Raw genomic sequence first — 11,545 nt, 5'->3', positions numbered from 1 at the left:
CAAATCTTGCACTGTGTGTAAATTGGTCCCTGTAAGATATCTAGTACACTGTTCTCCAGCGCCGTGTGCGTTCAAATCCTTCTGTCTTGTCAACGTGAGGTTTACTCAGTGAGAATGCACAGAAGCAAATGTTGTTCTCATTCATTACTAAAACCTGGAGCAACTCCAGACACACAGGTGCCCTGAGGTCCCCACAACACATACTGGAGGCAGGTGAAGAGTACGCCTGCACTTTCCTGTATGATGCAGTTCTGAAGATCTCTGTCTTCGCCAGCCCATCGCATTCAGAAATGCATGGAGGCAGGATGTAAAGCCACAGCTTGTGGCACCTGCAGGAGCTACAAGGAGGTTTTCTAGCCACGCTCCCCTCGTCTCATCTGGCAGACAGTACCTCCTCATTAAAGACTGAGGTGATTTCTAGAACCTGACACCATTTCTATGAAATTCAGTTAAACAGATCTTAATTAAACATTGTCGTGTAGGAGTTGCTGCTGAATCCCAAGCAGCGAGTTGCTCTAATGCCACCACCTCCCTATTGATGACATAGGGGTGTTGCTTCTTGAATCATCTCACCCTCACTGTAAGTTGGTGCTCACTGCACTGCTTGGGCTTAATCCAGAGCAGCCCGTAGGATGCTGTAATGCACGCTCAGGGATGGGCCTCCTTTTGGAGCTGATTCATAGTGGGATGATCAGCATTCCTCTGCTAAGGCTGCCTGTCTGATTTTGGGCAGTTGTTGAGTTAAAGCTGAAAAGGTTTTTTGGTGTTCCAGTGTTTTTCTTTTTTAATTGCAGTCTTCTTGCAGTGTTATTTACTTTGGAGTTTCACTGATTGCATGCCTGATTTTGGAACAATAAAACCTCTACAAAATCAAGTTTTGGTATTTGTATTTCACAAGAGTTAAGTTCACTTCTACAAGTATAAACCTTAAAAAAACACAGCTACAGACAGTATATTTTATATTATAGCATCTCTGTGTAAGACTGAATTTCAGCTCTCCGCCTCCCCCTTTCTTCAAGTGCTGCAGCATTCGTAGTCTTCTTTTATCCTCAAATTTTCCATGCTTCCTCTCAGCTCCAAGCTGATTCTTATTTTTTTTTTACTTGTAAGGTGGAAGTGCATTGGTTAATTTGTTTTGCTGCTTAAGGAAAAAGATACCACCTCTGCATTTCTAATCCAAAAATGGTGGGAGGAACCCGAAATGAGCTTTATTTTGGTTTTTAACCCTTTTTGAGGGAGGGAAACAGCATCAATTTCCAGCAAGTCTGTCTCTTCAGGATGCATACAGGCATTGCATTGGATTTCTGATTTGGTTTGCTTAGCATTTTTAAAGTTGTTCAAGCCTATTCTGTAGCTTCCTTGTCCTGACTTAAGTCTTCAGTAGTGGCTCCATTCCTGAGGCTACCAGGAGCCCAGAAGTAGCGGCAGCTTTCGGGGCCAGATCGGTGGGATTCTGGGGAACACGTGCAGCAGAGCAGCTCCGTACTGTGTAGCGAGGTGCTCCTTCCCATGTTTGCCAGCTCTGTGTGAGCATCCCAGTCCCAGCTGTGCTGGAGAGGCTGCTGTTTCTTCCTGGTGGGGCCAGGCCATGCCCCTCCACGTTCTTTTCAGTGCTCCTCTGCTCACAAAGAGCAGGGCCCTGCCACACAGACCCGCAGCTTTCCATGAAATGGCCAAACAGGTAAGACGTGCCGGGATGTGAGCACTGGGAGTCACCTTGAGGGTAGCAGAGGTCTCTGGTTATTATGAATTACACATTTGTGTATTTTTTTAGTATGGAGATATCAGAGCATGTTCATGGATGAAAAGACATTTCCATTTCAAGGGTCATACCATCTGCTGAGCCAGAAGCCAGATAAATGATTTTACTTTGCCATAAAAATCTACTATCAGGCAAAGAAAATAAAAATCCTTAAGCTAAAAAAAAACAAACAAAACACCTTACAGAACGCAAAAGACATTTTAAAGATTAGGTAAAATGGAAAGAATTGCAAAACCAGCAGTAATTCTAATAATTGCTTTAAGCTCTCCACCGCCGCCTGCTTTCCCTGCGCACGGACAGTGGCAGGAAGGCTTCTGGATTTAAAGCAGCCCTAACTCTGTGACCCTGCAGCAGCTCAGGTGCGTTTCAGCTGCAGGCACTGCCAGGAGGATGCTTTGTTTCTTTAAGAATCTCATTTTTCTGTTAGTTTTGTAAATGTTAATGGGAACGTTTTTATTAGAGTTGTTTTGTTTTTTAATAACCTTGTCAGATTTGAAAGGGAGTATCCAGGTAACAGTATGTATATTAGGAGGAAAGAACGGATGGTTTCCGTTTTTTAAACATAATCTTGTACCTCTTCCAGCTGGCTGTGGGGGGCAGAGTGTTTACCTCTTTGGTTTTTGTACATCATGAAATTAATTAGCTCTGAGAGTGTGATCTTGGGGGAAGGAGCCTGCAACCCTGCAGAGGGGGACAAGTCCCCCCTGAACCCAGCGAGAGGGGGAGCACAGTGACGGGGCTGCAAGATCTGTAAACTCTTCTTTTTCTCCCTTCCTCTCCTCCCACTGCTCCAGAGCTACGAACCTCGGACGGCGAGGAGAGGCCATACAGTATTGCCGACACCACCGACGCCTTCCCAGCCCTGACAGCAGCCCCAAAGGAAACCCAGGCGTGCCACCGTGTGCTGCCAGCCCTGCCTGCCAAGAAGCCCTGCTCGTTGAGCCCGCCGTCCCCACTGCGGCTCACCGATGTCCCTGAGCACACCTCAGACGACTCCTCGGCACACGCCATCTCCCTCACGTCCTGCGTGACGAAGGGCATGAGCTCCTGGTCTCTGCCGGGCGACTGTGAGAAGGCTCCCTTCAGCATGATGGAGCCTGGAGGCATGTCCGCCCTGACCGGAGACTGCCTGATGCAGCCGAGCAGGACCTGCCTGGGCTGCTTCATTGAATCAAAGGACGGCATTGATGCGGAGCCGGGAATAAGCTTGAAAGTGGGGGATATAAATAGGGATTATGACACCTGTTCGGTCTCTGATATAGGGATTCACTGCATGAGCACAGGAGAAACCATGAGATATGGGGATCAACTGCTTTCAGACCAGCTTTTAAGCTTCCCTATGCATAAATCGAGGGCAGCGGACAAAAGAGATGCAGAAAAATCTGACAGTGATTCAGAGGACCCCACTCAGAAAAATTATTACGAGGGATTACTATTAGACAAATGCAATGGTGAGGAACCCTTACTAACAAATCCCAACCAGGAATGGGGCTATTTTGAATCTTTCATTAGTGAAAGTAAAATTGAGCTGCTTGACCTATGCTCCAAAAATGAGCTTTCTGTAAATCTGTTTTCTGAGGAAGATGTGGATAACTACATGTTTGATGATGACGATTCGACCTTGGGAAGCGACGTCTGCTCCTTAAAGATCAGATACGAGTCGTTCCAGGACAACGTGCGGGAGAAGACCACCGCCCTACAAGAGGATGCCCAGTTCAACTTCTTCCCCAGCGTCTTCGGCAACTGCACCAAAAGGGACAGCAGGAGCACCCTGAAAAGGGGACCCGGTGGTGCCACCGACCCTTCTCAATTCAAGTCCGAAGAAGGCATCATCTGGGGGGAAGAGGAGGAGGACGGCGAAGAAGAGGATGGTGAGGAGGAGGAGAAAGCTGCCTTAAATAAATCTTGCAACAGCACGGAGGTGGTGCAGTACGTGGGCCCTAAAAGGAGCCACTTCTTGGACTCTGTGAATTCCACAGAGGACTCTGGGGAGTTCAGCGACGACAGCACGTGCACAGAGTCCTCCTACGATGTGCTGCGGGATATAAAGGACTGCAGCCGGTACCTGTCCCGGGACCACTCCAGCTCCTTCATCCAGCAGAACTATGGGCTGCGGGCAAAGAGGAAAGTGCGATACAGTGACGACTACCTGTATGACGTGGACTCCATTGAGAACGAGAAGATCCTGGACAAGAAGGAGTGGCTGCCGGACGGGCCCAAGGAGGAGGATGACGACGAGTGGTGCCCCAAGAAACGGCGAAAAGTCTCTCGCAAGGAACCCCCTGTTATCATCAAGTACATCATCATTAACAGGTTTAAAGGGGAGAAGCATATGCTGGTGAAGCTCAGCAAAGTGGATGCCAACGAGACAACTGTTACCCTGAACGAGGAGCTGCTCAGTAAATATGAAAAGCTGGCCCCATTGAAGGGCTTCTGGCAGGAGAGGCAGCAGAGCCGGCTGGATTTGCTCAGATCGTCTCTCTACCACAAGCAGAATTTCTATCTTAACGGTTCAGATGCTTCGTTCCTCCCTCACCCACGGAAGCGAAAATGCAAGCTAGCAAACAGGCACAGGATTCAAAGAATTAAAGCCATTGAGCAGTCAGTGAACAAGCTGGGCTCCTGCTCCTCTGATCACAAGCAGCCTTGCAGCAGTAAGGAGGATGCAGGCCTGAAAGGGCTGCAGGCGTTAGCCATTGCCACCCCCAGCTGTGCAAATGGATTACACGTAAATGACATCACGGACATCGCTGCTGTGAAATGCAAATCGCAGGAACGAGAATACAAGGGGACGGAGAGGAAAGTGCTCCGCCGGATCAAATTCAAAAGTGAAGCCAGGTTGAAATGTAAGAAAATCAAAGCTGCTGCCAGCGTGGCGGAGGGTTGCCCAGCTCTGGGAAACCAGGACTCTGCAGTGCATCTGAAGGATGAAAACGTTCCTTGTGCTTCAGACAGCTCCCATCTCTCAGAGTGCCATGAGGATAAGATTGCTAAAAATTCTCCTTTCCTACCATCCACCTCCTCTTCAGACAAGCCTCTGCCATCTGCTAATATCACTACCAATGTACCCCTGATCCCCGGAGGGTATCTGCAGACACTATTAGACGCTTCGGATTTGTCGAGCAGCACCGGCATCTCATACTTCGCACAGCATCCCTCTGAGCAGCAGCACCCACTCCCCAGCATCATCCCAGCAGACAAACCATTCACTGCCCTGCAGCCGTCGCAGAGCTGTGTGCTGTCCCCGCCGTCTGAGTCTGAGCTGCAGCAGTCTCCTGGCCACCTGGAGATGGAGCAGAGCACCTTTGGCAGCATGTGGCCGGCCAGCAAGGCTGCTGGGGGCAACCGGCAGGAATTCGGTGGCGAGCTGCAGGATACCGCAGCACTGACAGGCGAGTTTGGTGGTGCAGCAGGCACTGATGGCCTCCCGGCCTCTAGCTACCCTCAAGTCAATCTGAATAGCAGCAAGTTGCTCTACCAAAAAAATTACATGCCAGATAGCCAGCAAGTGCAGCCTGATGATTCTTATCAGTCGTGTCATTTTAATAATGGAGAGGGGCGCTTTCATTTCCAGCGAGGTACACTAAGTACAGATGATGGCAGACTCATTAGCTTTGATTCAGTGGGTTCATTGTCAGTTAGTTCTAGCAATTACAGCTCTTTAAAGTCCTGCGAAAAGGATGGTGACGATGATATTAATGACGATTTCTTGGCCCACTGCAGTCCCAAGCTAGTGATCCAGCAAAGCATAGATGAAATAACCCCTTTGAAGGAGTCCACGGACCTTTTAGACATTTCCAACTTCACACCCGATAAGTTCCGCCAGTCATCGCTCTCGGAGATGTCCCCTCCAGACACTCCCAACCTTTCCCCACAGATAGCTGGCTCCGACACCAAGCCCTTGGGCACCCTTAAGGGCTTCCCGGAGAGTGCCCAGGCTGCTCTGAGCAGCTCCGAGAAGGTCAAGTGGAACTGCGGGGTCCTGCAGACCGAGGAGCAGGCAGATAATGGGTTTACTTTAAATAATCACCAGTTTCAGTTCCATATGTTCAACGATGAAGATTCTGTCAGCCTTCTTGAAAAAAGACCATGCTTGTCAACATTTAATGAGCCATCTGGTCAAATTAGCACCAATAGCAAAGTGTCGAAATCTAAGAGGAAAAGTTCATCCAGCAAGAATGCGGGTACAAACCAAAGCTCTTCCCAGAAAACCACTAGGAAAAAATCTCCCAAAACCAACAAAGGCACCGATAAGCCGCAAGGGAAGAACTCCAGGCAGGCACCCAAATCCACCAGGAAGGGGAAGAACGCGGTGAGCCTCAGCAGCGAGAAGGCCCAAGTGGGTGGCAGCAGGGCCGTCAGCCAGCTGGCCAGCCCAGCCTCCGCGCCCAAGGGGCTGGCTGACGGCATTCAGCACAGCAGCCCCGCCACTGGCAAGCTGGGCAAGCACAACGGCCTGGCTGGAGAATGGGCACTGGGGAAGGATGGTGGCACCGCCTGGTCGGAAACAAGCCTTGGGAGCACCACAGGCCTGCTGGATGATGACCAGAGGGAGTTCGAGGAGCCCTCCAACATCCTGTCCAACATCGCCTCGGGAATGGCAGACGTCCAGAGGTTCATGATGGCCTCCATCGAGCCCCTGTGGGGACCTGTCAACCATAACAGCGTGCCGGACATATTCCGATCGCCGGAGTCGAACAGCCTGAAACTGAAAACCCTTAAAATTTTAGCAGGGACGCCCCAAGAGTCTAAGAAGAAGGCGAACAGCAGCTCGCCGGGAGTGGCAAAGAACCACAAGTCGAACAACAAGGGCTCGAGTAAAAGCGGCAAAGCAGCCACCTGCGACCCTGGTCGCCCCAACTGTTCAGCTGGGTACAATACAGACATTCACTCTCCCTTTTTTGATAAAAACTATAGTAACCTGAGCACTTTAGGCAATAACGGACCTACCCATAAAAAACTGTACCGTCATAAATCAAGTTCTAAATCGCTGAGGGATGAGAACTGTAAGATAAAGCGAACAGACCGGGAACAGACCCATAAGGACCCACCTGTGACAGCTTCTTTTGAGAAACTGAGGTAATGCTGCACCAAACTGGCTGGAATGCCCCTTTAACTTTCCTACTACCTGCTAAGCCCGCTGTTCCTCATTTTTTCCTTCCTGAAAGCAAAAGTTGCATGAAAAAGACATTCCCCTTTTACAGTTTTTGGTTTTTTTTTTTTTTCTTTTTTTTTTCCGTTGTTTTTTTTCTTTTTTTCTTTTTTTCTTTTTTTAAATGCATGAAAATACTTATTACTTGCAAGCTACCTAAAAGAATGACCAATTTCTGGCTTGGCTGGGGTTATAAAAAAAAAACACACAAAACACTAACAAGGCTACTCTTTTCTGCTGTTTGGCTTCTTCAGTTTTTAATTCCTTATTTATTGGGGGGGAGGGGGGAAGATGACGCGATCTTTTTAATGATTTTGAAAAGGAAAGACTTTTTTTTGAACATTTTGTAAAAAACAAAACACAAAAAAAGAGGTTATGCATCCAAAAGCCAAGATCTCTAAACTAAAGGCTCTTTAGTTTGAAAATGAAAACTCATTCATAATTGAGCTTCATGTGGCAATTTTGAGTGCTTTCTAGCCCCCTCTGCTGTTTATCTCCTAACCTGCATCATAAAGCTTCATCTCCTGTGTCAGAGTTTAGCACATTTGATCCTGTCGTGGTGACTCCACACAAGCTAACTAAGATGGCATAAAATGTTTGGTTTTTCTGCAGGGAATCAGACTCCATTCTTCTTAAAGCAGAAACAACATTTTTGGTTTTTCCTGTATTTGAAGAAGAGACTCCCTTTTCTAGAAAAAAGACGTTTGATGTTTCTTTTTTTCATTTGGTTTTTTTTCGTTCGCTCCTTTCAAAATATGCCTTGTGGTATGTTGAGATGTAAGTGCTGAAACGAAGAGTTTGAAATTGTGGGAATTTATTATTTGAAAGCAAACCTAATCTGGTATTCTCTGTGAAAGACTGTTTTAAAAGTCATACTGTTGTACAGTAGTTTATGCACTATTACCCACAACAACAAAAAATTGTGCCAAACTATGAACAAGTGACTGTATTGTATATATTTTTACTTCTCTATCAACATTGGGTTGTGAGTGTTTTCTGCAGCTATGCCTTTTGATTTTACTAGATACATTCCAGTTATTAAGTACTAACCACCCCCTTTGAAAGCACCTGTAACTCACAATGAAAACAATATTGTTCACTTATACAACTTACCAAAAGTTTTATGGACATAACTAAAAGTGTGCCAAATTTACTTACCTCATTTCATGGATTCACCCTGTGGTTTAAAGCTCATAAAGAAAAAGAAAAAAAAGGAAAAAAAAAAAGGAAAAAAAAAAAGAAACAAGGAACTTTGAAACTGATGCTGGGAAATTGTAATGTCCTCTCTTTAAAACCATGAGCAGAAAAACATAATGGTGAAATGTTGAGTTTCATTATAGGAGAGAGTTGAAATGGTGAAGGAGTTCAGAAAACACTCCAGGTAAGTTTGACAGGAACTCGAGTGTCTGCATCTAGAGACTACGAAACAGCTGCTTTTCAAGTGTCTGTTTTCTTAAAGCAAAACCTGTAGCTGAAGAGCATTTGAAATGCAAAGTTACATTGCTAATTCTTTGTATCTCAGTTTTATATATTTTATAATAACCTGGGATAAATTCTAAAATAATTATAAAAACGGAACTAATATGTTTCATACATTTATTGCTATTTACTTTTACTTTGAGTAGTTTCTTAAATATTTTTGATGCAGAGCCTGTCCAAAGCGCTCTCATTTCATATCTTTGGTGTTTCCTAAATGTCTAACCTTGCAATGCCAGTATAGTTTGACATTTTGAAATCAGAATCATTGGTTTAAATGCCACTCTGAGCCTTTCCTTTGATTCAATTCATAACGTAGGGAGGAAATCAGAACTATTGGTGATCTCGCTGATCAGGGCCGGTTCATACGTGACTGGACTTTGTTCGACAGCATTAAGTATTGAATGCTAAATGTATTATTGAAAGGCCTTATCTGTAACCCTACTCACTGCACCCTCGCCCATCAAGAAAGTAACAAAAACAAGCAAACAAGCAAACAATCTCTTCCTTGTGCAACTGAGAGCCTGTGCATTTTGCTGCTGATTTCTTATGAAACCTTGATATGCAAGAGACCTGCTAGCTGGGAGCTGTTGGAAGCAGAGGGGTGTGAGGCTCAGACACACGCAATAGAAAGGGGTGAGGAAATGGAGCCTTAATGTAGCCGACAGATCACTCTCATGCTCACAAGCATAGAGGTGGTGTTGCACATATCACAGGACTAGACTCAGTTCTCTGTACAAGCCCATGCTGAAAGCCAAAGCATCAGGAGTGGCTGAACAGAAGATTTGGGTTGATTTAGCGAAAACATGGACTGTTCCTCATTGAACACTTGGAGATGCAAAGTGTCAAACTGGCATCAAAGTGTTTCCAGTAGTTGCGGATTCTCAGATCTTGAGGTATAGCAATTCACAGAATCACAGAATATCAGGGATTGGAAGGGACCTTGAAAAATCATCTAGTCCAGTTCCCCTGCTGGAGCAGAAACACCTAGATCAGGTCACACAGAAACACATCCAAGAGGGTTTTAGATGTCTCCAGATACGGAAACCCCACAATCTCTCTGGACAGCCTGTTCCAGTGTTCTGTCACCCTCAACAAGAGAGCACAACGATCACATTACATTCTATTTAATGAAAAAACAGGTGGTGCAGGCAGGAGTGAGTGTTGATCCTACCCTGCCTTTGGAGTTTGGAAGGTGCTTGGAATCTTGGAGACAAGAACTGTGCAAGGGCTCCAGCCCTGGGTGTTTGGCTTACTTGTGCCGCAGTGCTTTCTCCTGCATCCCCCTGTAGCTGTCTTTTCTATCCATACAGTCATTCTGGGTCCAAGCCCTCAATGTGTTCGTCCTGCGCACTGAAGGACCCCTGGCTCCATTCTTCGGTGTATTGCACCCACTGCTCCCGTGGAGACAGATCAGGCTTGCAGTGAGGCTGTGGCATCTCCCTTCTTTTTGATCCAGAACCATGCTTTGAGAGCACTGGCCACTGGCCCACACTGTGTTCTTCATGATGAACGTTTAAGCTGTGTGATCCATAACAAAGTAAGTTGTACTGGAACAGGCAGCAATATTTATTGCATTTGAGAAATGTGCAATAGGGCACAAATATGAATCATAAGACATATCGGGTGTTTTATTGTATATCATAGAATAGCTTTGGTTGGAAGGAAAGTCAGAGCCCATCGTACAGCCCCCTGCCATGGGCTGGCTGCCCTCCACCAGCTCAGGCTGCCCAGGGCCCCATCCCACCTGGCCTTGAGTACCTCCGGGGATGGGGCACCCACAGCTCTCTTGGTAGCAGTGCCAGGGCCTAACCAAGCTCCAAGTGAAGAATTTCCTTCTCACGTGTAATTTAAATTTCCCCTCTTTTAGTTTAAAACCATTCCCCTTTGTAAAAAGTGTGTAAAAAGTTGGTCTCCTTCCTGATTATAAGCTCTGGAAGGCCACAACGAGGTCTCTCCAGAGGCTTCTCTTCTCCAAGGTGAACAAGCCCATCTGCCTCAGCATTTATTCTTAAGAGAGGTGCTCCAAAATACGGAAAACCAAGGAATAACACAGCTGCCAGACATTTCAGGACAGTGTTAGTTACAAATGCCTGCTGCCTTCCTTGCTGCTCTCCCTTCACTCCTTTTTTTCTCTGCCATCTTTGGTTGCCATCCCACATCCCTGACCACGGAAATTTTCAAGAGCCCTGATGCCTTCTCTGTGTCTGAAAGTTGTACCCCTGTCAACGTGCTCCAAAATTACCAAATCTGGGCAATTGCCACGAGCCAAACATTTGTCCTTCTCCCTTTTGGTTTTGATCTCCACCTGCCTATCACTACCTCAGGATTTTAATCACTTCCACCTTTGCCTCATTCCTTGTCACAGAACTTCAGTTTTTCCCTTTGCCTTTGTCAGGATTGTTCAATTTTCATTTCTCCACGTGCTGCTTGCAGCCATGGGATATTTGTCCCATCTTTCCTCCACCCTCTTTCCATGCACCCCTCAGGCTTATTCGCTTTGGCTTTCCCATCCAAAACTTGTTGTCTTGGCTGACCCCCATGCACTTGCAGCCATCTTTGGTCAGGCTCCTGGCTGTTCAGGGTGATTAATTCAAGCTACACAAAGATGTTTATTCTGCATCATCCCTTAGGATGTCTGTTCTACTTGATCTTGTTCAACCCCTGCTTTAGAGGCATCCCATCACTACCTGATGTGTAGTGCTTTGCTCTTGAACGGTGCCGTGCTGGACCACGGCAGCTGGGCAAACTGTAGTCAGCAGCAAAATTAGAAAGAAAGTGGCTGCTTACAAAAAATGACTGTAAAAGTGGGTTGAGACCAAGCGGGGCAGTTTAACACGATCCTCAATGGAGTGTGTCTCCCACAGGACAGAGAAAGCAGCCATTCTCCTTTGGGGAATACGTAGCAAGGACAGTGTCCTTCCACGAGAAACCCTACAGCAAGCTGAGAGCAGCCAGCTCACCCTTGATAGCCACAGTTTTGCTGGAGGTACTTGCATATAGAGGTTTTGTAAATATAAAAATATCAACAATGGGGATTCAAGTAATCATTAAAAAAACAACAACAAAAAACCAACAGGTTTACATCTCGCTTTTTGTTTTTAATTTCGAAGCATAAGAGGTTTTCTTGAAAAACAGAGAGTTGTGAATTACAG

The 11,545-nt window shown here is 46.3% G+C and overlaps 1 protein-coding gene across 1 annotated transcript in view; it reads left to right on the top strand.

The window, feature by feature from the left end:
- The window catches only part of NEXMIF (neurite extension and migration factor), a 40,697-nt gene extending 30,548 nt beyond the window's left edge, over positions 1-10,149 (top strand). Inside the window, exons 3-4 of the mRNA XM_042825360.1 lie at positions 2,557-6,841; positions 7,527-10,149. Of these exons, the coding sequence (XP_042681294.1) occupies positions 2,557-6,841; positions 7,527-7,695 (4,454 nt within the window). The 3' untranslated portion in view covers positions 7,696-10,149. The remainder of the gene's footprint in view (positions 1-2,556; positions 6,842-7,526) is intronic.
- The last annotated feature ends 1,396 nt before the right edge of the window (positions 10,150-11,545 follow it).

The sequence above is a fragment of the Centrocercus urophasianus genome, unplaced genomic scaffold (assembly GCF_019232065.1).
Source record: "Centrocercus urophasianus isolate 14NV4802_14NV808 unplaced genomic scaffold, USGS_Curo_1.0 seq_24, whole genome shotgun sequence".
Taxonomy (NCBI): Eukaryota; Metazoa; Chordata; class Aves; order Galliformes; family Phasianidae; genus Centrocercus; species Centrocercus urophasianus.
Note: the sequence above shows the minus strand (reverse complement) of the source record. Positions and strands in the feature narration are given on the sequence as shown.